At 50.1% G+C, this 17,472-nt stretch overlaps 1 protein-coding gene across 1 annotated transcript; it reads left to right on the top strand.

The window, feature by feature from the left end:
* Positions 1–10,566: 10,566 nt before the first annotated feature.
* Positions 10,567–16,970, top strand: LOC105081109 (serine protease 40). The gene is made up of 5 exons (XM_074364770.1): positions 10,567–10,684; positions 11,415–11,577; positions 13,435–13,706; positions 14,208–14,374; positions 16,635–16,970. The coding sequence occupies exons 1-5, from the start codon at positions 10,567–10,569 to the stop codon at positions 16,968–16,970; spliced, it is 1,056 nt and encodes a 351-aa protein (XP_074220871.1).
* The last annotated feature ends 502 nt before the right edge of the window (positions 16,971–17,472 follow it).

The following is a 17,472-nucleotide window of genomic DNA, read 5'->3' as shown; positions in this document are numbered from 1 at the left end:
ATCAAGTCGGATCCCTTCCAGGGTCACAAGGATAGTTCAGCATTCGAAGATCGATCAGCGTGATGTACCACAGTAACAAAAGGAAAGACAAAAACTGTATGATCATCTCAATAGGTGCAGAAAAAGCATTTGACAAAATTCAACATCCATGTATGATATATTCAAAGCCCTAGCCGCAGCAATCAGACAGGAAAAAGATATAAAATGTATCCAAGTTGGAAGAGGTCCCCTGACATACATCTCCTGAAGCCTAGAATGGAACACAGCTCTTGGCTTTATACTCGTGTGTTGTTCCTTATTTCTTTTGTACGATTTACCACAACTGCCTTAGCGTTTCCTTGCATGATTCAGATCTAACTGCGCTATCAGAAGCAGCTCCACGGAGGCAAGAGTTGAGTCCTGCTCGCTGATGCACCTGCAGCGCCTGTCGTGCAGAGAGGTCACATAAGCGCAGACTGAGGGTTAAAATGGCTTGTCCTTAAGGCCAGTGGATTTAGACAAAGGGAAAAGATGTGAAAGCAGGCTTCCACTTGATAAGGGAAGATAAAGGAGGGGGCATTAGGAGGTCTGGCATAGGGCAGATGGAAGGGAGCTGGGGGGCCATGGCTAGCTATGGTGGAAAGAGTAGGTACCAGGTACCCAAGAGTATGAACACCACGATTTTAGGTCCTAGGACTGGGCACACAAGCTGGTTAAGGCAATGTCAAACAGTTTAATGCTGCCACCTCATGGCAAGGCTGAGAGTAACACATTCCTGGAATAAAGAAAAAAGAAAAACCCAACCTGGCACAAAAATGCAAAAAGGGAGGAGAGAGGCCATCAAGATGGCAGAGTGAAAGGACACTGGGCTCACCTCCCCTCAAAAACACATCAGAATGGCAACTACCTACAGAACCACCCTAACTGAAAAGGAACTGGGGATAATGGGACAGCTCTTCTCCAACCAAGGCTGTAAACGAAGAGCCGCGTGGAGTCTGGTAGGAAGGAAGATGTGATCTGGTCAGGACCTGCTCCCCTGGTGGTGGACACAGCACAGACCAGGAAGGGGATGTCACAGGCTCAGGGACCCTACCTGAGGAGTGAGAAGCTCGAGCCCACATTAGGCACCTCAGCGTGGGCTGCAACACCTGGAAGGTGTTAGCTGGCTTGAGAGCCCGTGGGGCGCACCGGAGGCTGTAAGAAGACAAGACTCTGCTTTTCAAGAGAGCACACACAGACTTGCTTACTCCCAGTCACAGTGCAAAAGCAGCAGATTGAAAATTGCCTGGGGCTCTGCCCACCCTAGGGCAGCCTCTAGCTGGCTCTGGGGTACTGCTCCAGCCCCTCTTGTTCCAGCATTGCCCCCCAACTAGGGCAGAGGCTGCTATTGCCAACAAGACTGTGCACGTTTGGAGGGATCATATCTGGCTCTGACCCTGCTGCTGCCTCTGACCAGGGCAGAGGTACGAAACCAACAAAGAAGTGCAGGCCCAAGCCCTCAGGCCCCAGCCACATCACAAACCAAGGTGGAAACTGCCATCAGGGGAAGCTCAGCTTCCTCAGGGCTCCTACACCAGCTTCTCAACCGCTGACCCCACCCCTGAGAGGGCAGCGACAGCCACTGAGCACGGGAGATGCCCTGGCTCCCCCCTGGCCTGGCTCTAGCCCCTGCAACTCCAGTGCTACCTCCCTCCAAGGTGGCAGCTGCCAGCCAAGCCCAGCCCAGGGGAAGAGGCAGCCGAAGCTCACTTCAGATCCAGCTCCCCCACCAAAGCCACAGGGCACGTGCAGGGACATGCCATCAAAACCAGGAAGGTAACTGCTTCACCTAATTTCATAGAGACACAGAAAGTTAAACAAAATAAGAAGACAGGGGAATATGTTTCAAACAAAAGAACAAGAAAAAAATCCTGAAAAAAAATCCTAATGAAACAGATGAAAAATTAACCTGTTAGAGAATTCAAAGCAATTAATAACAGACATGCTAACTGAGCTGGGGAAAGGTTAGATGAACACAGTGAGAATTTTAATATAGCACTAGAGAATATATTTTTTTTAAAAGTGTCAGAGCTGAAGAATACAATAGGTAAAATGAAAAATACACTAGAAGGAATTAGCAGCAGACTAGGTGACACAGAGGAATGCAGAAGCAATCTGGAAGACAGAATAGTGGAAATCACCCATTCAGAACAGCAAAAAGAATAACATTTGAAAAATTGAGGATAGTTTAAGGGACCTCTGGAACAGCATCAAACATACTAACATTTGCATTATGGGGGTCCCAGAAGGAAAAGAGAGAGAGAAAGGGGCAGAAAATGTATTTGATGAAATTATGGCTGAAAACTTACTGAACCTGAACAAGGAAACAGATATCCAGGTACAGGAAGCACAGAGAGCCCCAGATAAGATGAACCCAAAGAGACCCACATGAATATGTATCATAAAAAGCAAAAGTTAAAAATAAAGAGAGAATTCTAAAGGCACCAAGAGAAAAACAGAGTCACATAAAAGGGAACCCCCATAAGGCTACCAGCAGACTTTTCTGCAGAAATTTTGCAGGCCACGAGGGAGTGGCATGACATGGCTGAAGGGCTGAAAGGGAAAAATCTACAACCTAGTGTACTTCTACCCAGCAAAGTTATCAGTCAGATTTGAAGGAGCAATAAAGAGCTTCTCAGACAAGCAAAATCTGAAAGAGCTCATCAATATTAAGCTGACTCTATAAGAAGTATTAAAAGGTATTTTTAAGTGAAAAAAAAAAAAGGCTACCACAAGAAATAAGAAATTATAGGAAGGGAAAAACCCCACTAGAAAAAACAAATATATATAGTGAACACTATGGGTCATCCTTTAAAATAAGCTAGTACTGAAGTTAAAAGACAAAAATTGTAAAAAAAAAAAAAAAATCAACTCTAGCTACAATCAACATTTAAGGGCTAGAATGGCAATGTAAAATACGACATCAAACACACAAAATTTGGGGGGGAGACAATAAAAAAGGTAGAGCTTTTAGAATGTGTTTGAATTTGACTGTCAGTTTAAAACAAGCAGAAGTAGTTACAGGTTGACATATACGAGCTGCATGGTCACCACAAATCAAAACCCTTCCATAGATACACAGAAACTGGAGAGAAAGGAACACAAACATAACACTAAAGAAAATCATCAGACCACAAGGGAAGAGACTAAAAGGAGAAGAAAAGAGCAGAGGAGAACTACAAAAAGCACCTGGAAACACATAACAAAACGGCATGAGGCACATACCTATCAACAGTCACTTTAAATGCCAATGAATTAATGCTCCAAGCAAAAAGCACAAAAAATTAAAAATAGAACTACCACATGATCCAACAGTTTCACTCCTGAGTATATACCCAACAGTGTACCCCCAATGTTCTTAGCAGTGTTACTTACACTAGCCAAAATATGGAAATAGCCTAAGTGTACATCTACAGATGAATGGATAAAAAGTATACACACACACACACACACATACATATATACACACAATGGAATACCACTTAGCCATTAAAAAACAATGTGATGGACCTGGAAGTTATTATGCTTTTGAAGCAAATCAGACAAATACCATGTGTTTTCAGTTGTACATGGAATCTAAAAATTAAAACAAATCAATGCATATAATAAAACAAAAACAAGAATCACAGATCAGAGAACAAACTAGTGGTTATCAGTGGGAAGAGGGATGGGAGGGGCAAAATAGGGGAAGGGAGTTAAGACGTACAAACTACTAGGTATAAAATAAATAAGATGCAATGCTGTATTGTAGAACACGGGAAATAAAACCAATATTTTATAATAACTGTAAATGAAATGTAACCAGTAAAATATCAAATCACTCTGTTGCACACCGGAAACTAACATAACATTGTAAATCAACGACACTTCAGTTTCTTAAACGGGGCGGTCCTATCCCAGCCCTTTGCAGGCGGCCACCCCAGCGGAGGCTGTAGAGAGAGGCTACGTGGGACAGTGGTCATCATCATGGATTCTGGAGCCTGCTTGCTGGGCCCAGTCCTGGCACTGACCCTGCCTGCAAGTCATGTTGTCTTTTGGTGATGCTGGCTCCTCATCTGGGAGGTGGTGATCAGGACAGTCTATCCTCCCAGGTGGCGGTGAAACCTCAGAGCGCTTGCTCCTTTCCAGGTGCCTGCAGCCTGCCCCGCACCCTGCCACTGCTCACAGCCCCCTCCTCCTCTCCAGACCCAACCAGCCAATGATGGCAACAGCCCTGTTTCACACACAGGCTGAGCACAAACTATCTTCCGCACTTCCTTGGAAACAGCTTGGGGTTGGGGCAGGCAGGGTAACGGTTAGGGCTCTGATTGGCCAGGAGCAGGACACAGAGGGGCAAGCTGCCAACAGACCTGGGCTTGAGTCCTGGCCCTGCATTCCCTGCATAAGGATTGCTTATCTTTGGATTCAGTTTCCACACCTGCAAACTGGGAATGCTCATAGTTGGGAAGATGACATGTGGGAGGCGTAGAAGGCATCTGCCCATGAGCCAGTCATGTCTTTCTCTCCTCTGAGCACTGTCATATGCAGCCTAGACAGTTAGCAGCGAATCCCCCAGACCCCATCCTCACCGAAGTCCCTCTCATCTCCCAGTGTTCCCTGAAAACAGTTTTCCTGCAGCCTCTCCGTGGGACACTGCCTTTGTTCTTAGACCCACCTGCTTGGTGTGTCCTGGGTCCTGTCCCTTGTCACTCTTAACATCTTCAATGCCTCTAATGCCCCACACCTGTTGCCACCTTTGAGTCCCAGTCATCGTGCTTCCATGTCCTCCTTCCCTATTCTGTCCACTTCCTCCAACTTCTCTTCAAAATTCCCAATCTGGGGTCTCGGACCAAGATGGTGGAGTAAACAACCTTGAGCTCAACTCCTCTCATGAGCACAACAAAATCACAACTATCTATACAACAATCATCCGTGGAAAAGACGAATTTACCAGAAAAGACCAGCTACAATTAAAGACATAAAGAAGGAACCACCATGAGACAGGTAGGAGGGAGCACACTCAAGACATAATCAGATCCCACACCCCCCAGGTGGGTGGCCCACACACTGGAGAAAAATTACATTGCGGAGTTTCTCCCACAGGAGTGAGAGTTCTGAGCCCCACGTCATGCTCCCCACCCTGGGGTCTGAAACTGGGAAGACGAGCCCCCAGAGCACTTGGCTTAAGGCCAGTGGAGCTTAATTTCAGGAGTGCCACAGGACTGGGGGAAATAGAGACTTCACTCTTAAATGGTGCATACAAAATCTCCTGTGCCCTGGGACCAAAGACAAAAGCAGTAATTTGAGAGACGCCTGGGTCAGACCTATCTGCTGGCCTTGGAGAGTATCCTGGAGAGGCTAGGGGGTGGGGGTGGCTGCACTTCACCCTGGGGACATAGACACTGGTGGCAGACACGTTTGGGAACATTCAGTCACTTGAACACTGCTGCTGGTGGCTGCCATCTTAGCTCATTACCCCAACAACAGCCTGCAGGCAACAGTGCTGGGATGCCTCAGGCCAAACAGCTAACTGGGCAGGGGTGCAGCCCCACCCATAAACAGACAGGCTGCCTAAAGACTTCCTGAGCCCATAGTCACCTCTAGACATGCCCCTAGACATGGCTGTGCCCACCAGAGGGCCAAGACCCAGCCGCACCCAGCAGTGGGCAGGCACCAGCCCATCCCTCCAGGAAGCTGCACTGAGCTCCAGACCAGGGCGCAAACACTAGAGGCAAGGCAACTATGATCCCACGGCCTGCAGATCCAGCCTACCCTCAGCGGGCCGTACTCTACCCTAGGACCACCTGGGCCCTTGCTCTGCCCACTAGCACTCTGATGCAAGCTTCAGGACACCCCAGACCCCATACCCAACTGTGTCAGGAACTGGCCCCATCCCACCAATGATCTGAAAGAAGGTGCTGAGATCCCAAGACCCTGCAGCCAGACTCCAGGAAACATCTGTGTTTACCAGGGGTCTGTCACTAGCCTCAGGACCTGGCTTCACCTGCCAGTGGGTAGGTAACAGCCACAGTGTCTTCAGGACCCTAACTCCATCCAAAAGTGAGCCAGCACTAGCCCTGGGGGCCCCCTAGGATTCTGCAACCGGGTCCCTCATGACTAGGCCCCACTAAACAACAGCCAGCAGCATCTGCACAAGGCAGGGCCTGGCAACCACCTGGGCTAGGGGCCAGCCAAGCCCCCCCAGCCCACCCACACAGTCAGCCCACCACAACAGAAGGACCCAAGCAGCTCTCCTAGGGGGAACCCCTAGAGCATACAGCTTGGGTGACAAGAGGGCAGTGCACTGCTTGGACACATAGGATGTCTCCTACAGAAAGCCACTTCTCAGTTTGAGAAACATAACTAACCTACCACATACTTAAAAATACAAGTAGTAACTTAAACAAGATGAGGTAGCAGAGGCATATATTCTAGAAAAAGGAACCAGGTAAAACCCCGGAAGAACTAAGTGAAGTGGTGATAGGGAACCTACCCAAGGAAGAGTTCAGAGTAATGATTGTAAGGATGATCAAAGAACTCGAGAGGAGAATGGGTGCACAGAGCAAGAAGTCAATGAATAACTGAAATGAAGAAATCTGCAAAAGGAATCGATAGTAGAGTAAATGTTACAGAAGAACGGATCAGTGAGCTGGAAAATCGAGTAATGGAAATCACTGCCACTGGACAGAAAAAAAGACTGAAAAGAAATGAGGACTGTGTAAGAGACCTCTGGGACTGTCAAGTGCACTAATGTTCACATTATAGTGGTCCCAGAAAGAGGAGAGAGAGAGAAAGGGTCTGAGAACATATTTGAAGACATAAAAGCTAAAAACTTCCCTAACCTGGGAAAGGAAACAGTCATTCAAGTCCAGGAAGCGCAGAGGCCCCTACAGGATGAACGCAAAGAGGACCACACCAGGACACACAGTAATCAAAATGACAAAAAATTAAAGATAAAGAGAGGATATTAAAAGCAAGAGAAAGCAAAAAATAACATACAAAAAATAACATTCATAAAATCGATAATAAGCCCATAAGGTTATCAGCTGATTTTTCAACAGAAACTGCAGACCAGGAAGGAGTGGCCCGATATATTTAAAGTGGTGAAAGGGAAAAACCTAAAACCAAGAATCTACCCAGTAGGTTCTCATTCATATTTGATGGAGAAATCAAAAGCTTTACAGACAAGCAGAAACTAAAAGGACTCAACACTACTAAACCAGCTTTACAACAAATGTTAAAGAAACTTCCCTAGGCAGAAAAGGCCACAACTAGAAATAAGAAATTATGAAATGAAGAAGCTCAGCAGTAAAGGCAAACATACAGTAAAGATAGGAAATCATCCACACACAAACTAGCAGGGAGGTTAAAAGAGAAAAGTAGTGAAAATCATCTGTATCCACAATAAGCAGCTAAGGGATACACAAAGCAATTAGATGTAAAATATAGCATCAAAAACAGTAATTGTGAGAGGAGGAGGGTACAAATGCAGAGTATTTAAAATGCATTTGAAACTAAGAGATCAGCAACTTGAAACAATCATATATATATGTATATATATATACCTATATTGCTATACAAAAAGCTTACAGTAACTGCAAACAAAAAACCTATAATAGATACACACACGAAAAAGAAAAAGGAATCTAAACATAACACTAAAGATAGTCATCAAATCACAAGAGAAGAGAACAAAAGAAGAAGAAGGGGGTGGGGGGGAAGATCTACAAAAACAAATCCAGAACAATTACCAAAATAGCAATAAGAACATATGTCTCAATAATTATCTTAAATGAAAATGGACTATATGCTCCAACCAAAGACACAGAGAGGCTGAATGGATACAAAAACAAGACCCATATATATGCTGCCTACAATAGACTCACTTTGGACCTAGAGACACATACAGACACATACAGACTTACAGTGAGGGGATGGAAAAAGGTATTCAATGCAAATGGAAATCAAAAGAAAGCTGGAGTAGTGATACTCTTATCAGACAAAATAGACTTTAAAATAGAGACTGTTAACAAGAGACAAAGAAGGATACTACATAATGATCAAGGGATCAATCCAAGAAGAAGATATAACACAGGAGCACCTCAATATATAAAACAAATGTTAACAGACATAAAACAAGAAATCGACAGTAACACAATAATAGCAGGGGACTTCAGCAACCCACCTACATCAATGAACAGATCATCCAGACAGAAAATCGATATAGAAATACAAGGCTTAGGTAACATGTTAGACCAGATGAACTTGATTGATTTATATAGAGCATTCCATCTGAAAGCAGCAGAATACACATTCTTTTCAAGGGCACGTGGAACACTCTCCAGGATAGATCACATGCTGGGCCACAAAGCAAGCCCCTGTAAATCTAAGAAAATCGAAATCATATCAAGCATCTTTTCTGACCACAACACTATGAGACTAGAAATCAACTACAAGAAAATATCCAATCTTTTCCTCTATCTATCTGGATATATTTGGGAGTCATATAACTTTTTTCCAGCTTTTTATTGGGGTGATATATACATAACATCTCAACAGGAGGCCAAGTTAGAAAATTATCTCAACAATGTCTGTGGATGTGGCTTTTTCTAAGGCAGTGAAACCTAGTGAAATCTACAACAAGGACCACAAGGTTCTTGAGAAGTTTATGTCAGCAGAAACATTGCTATTTGTACTGACAGGGATAGAGAAAGTACAAAATGAAAGTTGGACCCTCTGATTTCTCCTAGCAAGAAGCAAGATGATAGGACTATTCAGGTGCAAAACATAAGCTACTTTCTGTTAAAAGGGACATGATAACTGTCCACAATGATTATTTGCTTCATAATTTTTACAGTGTCTCCATTATTTCAAGTGAATTTAGAATAATATTTTTAAGTTATTTAAAATAGAGTAATTGTGATTACAGCCATAATTCATAATAATTATCAACTAACTTAAAACTAAGTGAACCATACAGAAAAGCTTACAACTTAATTCATGGAAATCTCTGAAGTATTACAAATGTTTTTTTATATGGATTTTTAAGACTTCCTATTAAGTTTAAGGAAACTTTAAAGAACAAGAAAGGTAAGGAAGAAGAAAAGAAACACAAAGCAGTTTAGAGACTATAAAAAGATCCAGTATTAAGAATAAAGAAAAAGAAAAGAAAGTTGACCAAGAGTCTACAGGGCAGAGCCAAGAGTGACAGAGAATCTTTTCCCCAGGCTGACACCTAGTGGAGTTTGCCCAGTAGGGTATAAACCTTATGGACCAGTGACTTCTTTTCACTTTCCATCTCCCCCCGCACAGCCCCCTTCCAATGGGAATGTCTGTAACTCTTTTCCTATGCCTGTCCCACCACTGTATGTTGGGAATGTTGGGACAAGGTAGTTAATTTAGTTTCATAGGCCCACAGATGGGAAAGAATTGTGCTCAAGAGCTGTATTTAATGGATTACAGCTAGGAATCTCATCCCCACTTGACTTAGAGGATTTAGATGAAGAGATTTTTGGACTCTGAGCTGATGGGATAATGATATTTAGATTTAGATGATGATGTTGGTTCAAAACCTGGCCCCCCCTGCAGAGGACAGGGAAAGGCTGAAGAGACAGTCACTCCTGATTAGTAGGTGGCTGGTTTAATAAACAAGGGAACTTACAAGGCTTGTCTTGGGCACCACAAGACCCATAGATTTCTACACCTGCCCCACCCCCCGCAAGAATCTTAAAGTTCATGCAGTAGCCTTAACTAGGTCCAGGCATGGAAACCATCCAGATGGTCTCAACAACACCCTCCTCTCTTAGGGCTGTGTCCTTGGAGCAGCATCCACGGAGGGAACTATGGGCAGAACTACATTCTAAGGACAAAGGAGGCGGGCGAGGAGCCTGCAATTGCCCAGGTCTGGCTTCAGGATCAACCTGTGATTATATCCTCTTGATGACTCCTCTAACAGATGAGACTTTGAATTTTAAGTTTAACAAGATAGGACTCTGGGGAACCTTGAGATGTAGTGAATGATTTAGCACTTGGGAAGGACATGAGTCGTTAAGAGGCCAGAGGGTGGACCTCTAATGACCGCTATTCTTATGTAATTCCCTCCTGCTGAGTACAGGAAAGACCTGTGAGTATCTACCCCATGATAGACCATGCTGTAGGGTACCAAGTGAGTTTAAGAAAGGGCTGTTATCCTTGGTGGCCCTGACCCAATCTCATCGAGCAGGGGGTGCAGATGAGTGCACTGGATCTTGAAAGCAAGCTGGACACATTCGGTGACACTTCCATAAGCACCTGACCTCTGATCATTAGCAAACTGGGGGCCCTTGACGGAGGGGTCCTATGTGTCCTCTGCTTCCTCCGTCAGCCCGCGGGCTCCCAGTGGTGACTGCCTTCCACGGACCTGGGGCTGCGAGCTGCGGCCGCCCCCGGCCCGCCGCGTCTCCGTCTTCGCGCGGGCGCGTGGTGCGGCCCGGCCAGCGCCGCGCACACGGGGAGGCGGTTTCCCGGCAGCGCCTGCGCCTGCGCGCGCCGCCCGCCGCTCAGTCACAGCGCAGATGCAGGACCGGCCCGATGGGGATCCCGGGGGCTGGGGCGCCGGGTCCAGGCCGGCGGGGAGCCCGCGCCCTGGCCACGGCCCTGCTCTGCCTGCACCCACTGCTGCTGCACAGCCAGATGGCCTGGGCCGAGCGTGAGTGAGCCGGCGGGTGAGGGGGCCAAGGTCGCCCGCCCTTCTTGCGTCCCCCCTTCACCACACCGTCGACGGTAGACAGGCGGACCAACACCTGGCCGGGGGCTCTGCAGTCCCTGGGTCCATGGTGGGGGGCGCGGAGGGCATGGGAGGTGGGGGAAGGGACGGCCGTCTTCCCCGCCGGCTCTTTCTGCTGGATCTCGAGACTCCCTGCCGGCCCCTACACCCTCCCCTCTTCATTCTGAGAATGGCAAAGTACTACTTCAGAAGGGGAACTGTCCAGCAGACTGTGCTCCTTTTGGCCTCAGTGTCCCTAGAATGCTGGGCCAGGTGAGAAGGGTGCGACCACTTAATCTCAGTGGCCTGGAGCCAGTGGCACCACTCTGGAAGGCTTCAGTTTCCAAGCGGTGTGCTTGTCAAGTGAAATTGGTCTGGGAAAGTGGTTGGGACAGCACTGCCTGCAGGCCTGGACCTCCGCCCGGATAGTGTGCTGATGTGCGCCCCCGCAGCCGCCCCCCTTCCCCTCCCCCTCCTCCAGACCCACAGACTGCTTCCTCAGCGCTGCCATCCCAGCGAAGCCAGGTGTCCCTTTGTCACATGAGCCATGTCACTTCACCCTGGGGCTTGGATTTCCTAGCTGCAGCGGACTTGGGTCCTGTGGATGCTGACATATGATGCCAAGGCTGGCATCCATAACACAGGTGCCCCATGGCTGGGACTGTCTCCACAGAGTGTGGGAAACCTTCCGTAGGCGGGAAAATCTTTGGTGGCCGAGATGCACCTGAAATGCGGTGGCCGTGGCAGGCCGCCCTGTACTACCAAGGCATTCACATCTGCGGAGCCGCCCTCATCAATACCTCCTGGGTGGCCTCAGCTGCCCACTGCTTCCAAAAGTATGTCTTCCCCACAGCCCGCTGCCGGGTGGGACGATGGGGAGGGAGCACAGGTGGGCAGAACAGAAGAGGATGAAGGTTGTCCCAGCCTTTTTGTCCAGGCATGGCCTGGCATGACCGCTGCTGCCCCTGTCTTTAACGCATTGTCCTTTCTCCCTGGAAGGCCATCCCTGCTCCTCACTGGGCTCCAGTCTCCTGACTCTCTGAGTCACACATCCCAGGATGAGGGCCATTTACTTCATCTCTACGTCTGGGGACGCCCCGGTCCCCCACCTCCTCACACTTCAGCGATACTTGCCAAGATGCTGTGGTTATCTGGGCTACATGTACTTTCCTCTTAAACAGCCAAATGGAAACTAGCTCCAGCCGTGACTATCAGCAAATACAGGAAAATGGACTTTAGTTCCATAGCCGGTGCCTCCAGCCCACTCTGCATCTTCCCTAAACTTTAGGAATTAAATCCTGTTCCCATTCCAGGTGGACTCTGGTTTCTGCATCTTGCCCAGCTCTAGACAGTCCACAAGATCTCAGTGAGCCTTACTTCCCTCTTGTGCAAAGGGTAGTGGGTGTGTTGTATCTCTGGCCAGGTACTTGGCACAGGCTTTAGGCTTTATGTTGGAGCCACAGTCCCAGGGTCCCCGCTTCCCGGGGCTGGGGACATCCATCAGTGCCCGGTGTGGGCAAACATCATGCCCACTTCCTACTAGGCTATCTGAAGGCTATCTCCAGCACAACTGCTGGAGGTTTCCCAGGGTCCTGACCACCTGGACCCTAGGGCATGTGTCTCTCTGGAGGTGTCCTGGGGCCCAGCTCCTGTCGTTTCTGTGGAAATAGGAAGCTCCTAAGAGGAGCTGTGGTCACCACCATCCCCACAGGCCAGAGTGAGGTATAAAGCACGTGGCCTCTGTCCAGGAAGATGGCATGCAGCCATCAAGAAAGTGGGCTGCCCGTCATGGGCATCCCGAGCTTGCTCTGTGCCCAGAGGGAGTGGGGAGAGTATTACCCTCCAAGTCAGGAGGCTAGAGCTGCTGGCATCAGGTGACCTTGAGACCCCCTTCAAGTTCCATTCATTCATTCAGCACCCATGGAGAATGTGCAGATGCAGGACCCACCTAGAAGCTTCTTCTATCAGGAAAGGGAGACACAAGCCCAACCACTGTGGTGCAGGGTGGGAGGCCAGAATGTGCCAGAGGAGAGACCCTGGCCACTGTAAAGGGGAACGCTCTGGGTCCCATCGGAGGAGGCGCCTTGTGGGAGGATCCTGGGTAGGGAGACAGCCCAAGCAAATCAGGTGGGTGGAAAGTTGCTTTTTTTCTACAAGCAAGAAGCTCAGTTCCACATGCTCCAGTTTCTACTTGCTCCACAAAGACCTGGGGGTGCCTGTCAACAGAGAGGGACCAGCCTTTAGAGAAATCAGCATGTGAGGCCGGGCGGGAGGGGGACGCATTATTCTGGGCTGGGAAACGGGGTTTTTGAGAATCATTACAGGTCACAGGAACTTTCAAGGGTTCTGGTCAGATCTGGGGGTGAGCCAGGTCTCCGCTCATTAAAACTGAAGGAGTACAGTTTTGATGTGCCCCCAACATTTCTTTCCGACACGAAGCTTCTCTGCTCCTTTGATTCCGGGGCATGCTGGGAAAGCCATCAGAATCTTGCAAAAGACAAATGTCTAGAGGCTCTGGATAGGAATCTACCTGCCACAAGAGAACATTAGGAAGGGAGGAGAGAGAACCTTCTGGAATTATGGTGGGGTCTGGTCACTCACCAGCAGGAGCGGGTGGGAGGTAGGCAGCTGGGGTGAGGATGCTGGCCCTGCACTCAGAGGATATGGGTGACGATGTAGCCTCCCCACTACAGGTCCCACAATCCGGCCGACTACCGGGTCCTGCTAGGGTACCATCGTCTAAAAACTCGCACTGCGCACGGCCGCACGGCGACAGTGTACCGGCTCTTCGTCCACACGGACTTCAACAAGCACTACTTCATGGGGCGTGACATCACCCTGTTGCAGCTGCACCGGCCCATGAAAATCTCTGCCTACATTCAACCCGCCTGCCTCCCAACCAGTGACATGCATCTGCCCTCTCACTCCTGCTGGATAACCGGCTGGGGGATGGTCACTGAGGAAGGTGAGCGGGGGTCAGGGCTGCGCAGGGGGGAAGGGGCGTGCCACCGAAGCCCCAGGGGACATGGTTAGGTACGTCACTGCCACCCCCTGGCCGAGCCAGGTCTCTCCACCTCCACTTTCTGGCCTCTGCTTCTGTCTCCACATAGCAGCCAGATTAGTTGCTTTTAAAACACAAGCAGACCCTTCAGTGGTTCCCCAGGGTGCTTAGAATGGATTCCAAACCCCTGGACCCCGCCATGACATCTCGTCTTCTCCCCTGCCACTCCCAGCCCACGCTGACCGCCCCCTGTCCTCCCCTCCACAGGCCCCTCACGTTGGCTCTCTCCTCTGCCCCATGGGTCTTTTCCCCCTCATCTCCGCACCATACTCTCTGAAGGTTTCCCCAACCCTGTCAGTTAAAACGGGCGGCATCTCCAACAGCAGGAAGACGGGCAGGGAGCTGGCCTCTCTCCCAGGGCCCCCCCCCCCCACATCTGAGCCGCTCTCTCCCCTCCCCACACAGTGATGTTGGGCCCACCCTACACGCTCCAGGAGGCAGAAGTCGGCATTTTAGAAAGCAACCTGTGTAAACTATATTTCCAGGGGCCAGGCCCCGAGGGCTCTGAGTATTCTATACATGAGGACATGTTCTGCGCTGCGGACTTCCGGACGGGAAAGTCCGTCTGCCGAGTAAGTGACACTCGCTACCTCTCCTCCCCGGGGGCATCTGTCCCGTCTCCTCTGTGTCTTCTCTGGACCCAGCCCTAGCCCCTGACTTCTTCCTAAGCCCACCCCAGCCTGAGGTGTCGGAGCTGAAGCCCAGAAGCCCCCAAAGGGTGCTCGTTCCGTTCCATCGCTTTCTTTATAGCTTTTAGAAACTTTGTTGAAGCCCTGCACCTATAGAAAGGGCAGGCTTTACAAGTGTGCTGTTCGAGGCACTTGTTTAGAAATTGACGCTCACGTAACCAGCGTCCGTGTGGTCTTCCTCATACCCCCTTCCTGTCACCAAGTCCCCCAGGAGAGCCTTGCCCTGGCTTCTCACGCCCTGTGGGTCCGTGTCGGGACCTCCATAAACGCAGTGTCACCGGACACACTCTCAGCGGCTGTCTGCTGGTCACTAGTACAGGTGAGAGGCCTGTCCACCTGGTGAGGAGTTGATAAATTGTGTGTATCTTATTGCCGTCCGGAACTCCTGCTGATCGCTGGGCGAAGACGCCGTAATTTTCTTGATCGGCTCTAGTGCTGGTGCCGTCTGGGTAGTTTCCGCTTGAGATGGTTGCCCATGGCGTTGCTGTGAACACCCTCCTGCATGTCTGTTAGTGTACGTGGGCTCACAGTTTGGTTGGGCGTGACCCTGGGTGTGGAATTACTGCGCTGTAAGATGTGCACATGTTCCCCTCTCCTGGATACAGGAGAGCAGCTTTGCAAGCCTCTTGGACTCCTGTGCACTCCCACCAGCCGTGGCTGCTCCACATGGCAGCCGCGACTTCACATTTTTAACCATCGCGTGTATTTTTAGTTTGCATTTCTCTGGTGACGAATGAAGGCCAGCACTTTTTCATATGTGCATTGCCTTTTTTTTTGTACCATCGATTCAAGTTGTTCTTGCCTTTATTTCAAGTTGAATTTGCGGGCTGTGATGTACATTATTGGCTGGTGCACTCTGAATGTCTTGTGGTTACCGAAGGCAAGTTCGTGCGCCCGATGCACCGTGAGGCCAAAGAAATTGAAACATTGGAGTCTGGAGCAGAGAAAGGTTTATTGCAAGGCCGAGCAAGGAGGACAAGGTGGCCCATGCCCAAGAAAACTCCGAACTCCCCGAAGGGTTTCAGCAAAGCATATTTAAAGGCCGAGTGAGGGAGGGGCGTTGCAGGGCACGTGATCAGCTTGCGCACGATTTTCTGATTAGTTGATGTTGAGGGAACAGGGTGGTCAACACCATTAACCCTGCCTCTGCTGAGTGTCCTTCAGTGTTCCCTTCACCTCCACCCCCTGGCTGATGAGGGCTGTGGGCTGGCCTTGCGGCTCCTTGGCCTCAGCCATGCCAAGCACTCCGGTCACCTCAGTCTGCCTCTTCCAGAGTCAGGCCGTGTTCATCGCTCCAGTCTTGGGTCAGAGAAGCTCTCTGAAGACCCTCCCCTGGGCACCTCTGTTCCACATCTGGGGCCTGCAGATGTGTGGAATGTATTGTCTGTGCTGTGTTATGTGTCACCTCAGTGTCTCCTGCAGTCACGTTCCTTCAACAGAAGGCTGGAGTGTGTCCTTGGTCCCCACTTTGTGGCCTATGGGATGGAAGCACTATGCCTCATGGTGGCAGGTGCCTTCCTGCCTGGAGTCCCACACTCAATGCCCCCCACATTCTTCTGGGCGCCCCTGGGGGTCCCCTGCAGCTCCAGCCACCCCGCCAGCCTGGGCACGGCGTCACCTCTTTTCCTCTGTGCACAACCAGCAGCTTGGCTTTTTCTAATTCAGAAGCTCAACCAGGAAACTGAGTCAAAACTAGACTCTTAGTCAAGAAGAAAGGCCCTGGGGCGCTGCAGTGGATTTAGGGCTGAGGATTTAGCTAGAGGCCTCCGGGCCGGCCACAGCCATTGTGTCACGCCTTGGGTGGTGCCTTCTCCCACGGGGGGCTGGGAGGGCAGAGCCTGGGGTCCCCCTGTGTATTCTTGTAGGTCTGTGACTGCCGCCTGGAGGGCTGTGCAGGGCCCCCTCTGGAGCTCTGTGAAATGGGCTTCAAGGCCCCCCATTTGTGATTTTGACCTGGGAGGCCTACAGCGGGACACTGTGTCTGGACTTTCCAAATTGCCCAGGCAATCCGGATGAGAAGAGCTGCTCACGTCCCCACCCTGACCCGGGGCCGCCTGAACTCTGCTGTGGTCTCTTCGCATTGCCCGAACAACGTGTCCCTCTCTTTCTTGGGCCCCAGGACTCATGTTCTCTCTTTCTTCAGGGAGATTCTGGGGGCCCCCTCGTCTGCAAGCTGAATAATACCTGGTATCTGATGGGGCTGTCCAGCTGGAGCCTGCCCTGCCAACAGCCCATTGGCCCCAGTGTCTTCACCAGGATCACCTACTTCTCCCAGTGGATCGCCAGGCATCAGGCGGGTTCACCCCCGCCCAAACCTTCTGATATCCCTCCGGAAGACAACAGGCACCCTCAGAGCAGCGGCCCTCCCACTTTGACTAACGTCACTTCTCTGGGCAACGTCCCTCAGCCCAGGAGCTTCCAAGCCCTTGTGACTTCACAGGTCTCCTGCCTGCTGCTGACTGCCCTCTGGATGCTGTGACAGGCCACATGGTGCCCCCCCCAGCCCTCCCCCCAGAAGCCCGTCCGCCTTAGCGTGTGTTCCTCTCTGCGCTCTGAGTCCATCGGAAGTCTGCCCCAAGCCTGATGAAAACAAATAAAGGAAGAAGCTTCCTGCTCCTGTTTCTGACTCATCAGACCCCACTGCACCCCTGCTCCGCTATGCTGCGGGCTCCCGCCTGGGCTGGGTGGGGACACTGAACAGCTGGCTGGCCATCTGGAGCGGAATCCTCCTCCAGGAGTCTTCCGGAAGGGTTGGCACGGCTCAGGGCCACGAAGGAAGTGGCGTGCCCTAGGGCCTGCAGGACACTGATGGCCAATTTACTGGGGGCAGGATCATCCGAAAGATGAATGATCTGATCTGACCTGCGGATAAAGAAGAAGCTTCCGGGCCCAAAGGCTCAATTTGAAGCAGATTGCAAAGGACTGTGGCCACCAGGCTTAGGTCAGCAGTTAGCTTCCACTCCAGGGCTCATCTCCAAGAC

This window comes from Camelus bactrianus, chromosome 5 (genome assembly GCF_048773025.1).
Source record: "Camelus bactrianus isolate YW-2024 breed Bactrian camel chromosome 5, ASM4877302v1, whole genome shotgun sequence".
In the NCBI taxonomy this organism is placed as follows: Eukaryota; Metazoa; Chordata; class Mammalia; order Artiodactyla; family Camelidae; genus Camelus; species Camelus bactrianus.
The sequence above is the reverse complement of the archived record's forward strand: the minus strand, read 5'-3'. Positions and strand labels throughout refer to the sequence as shown.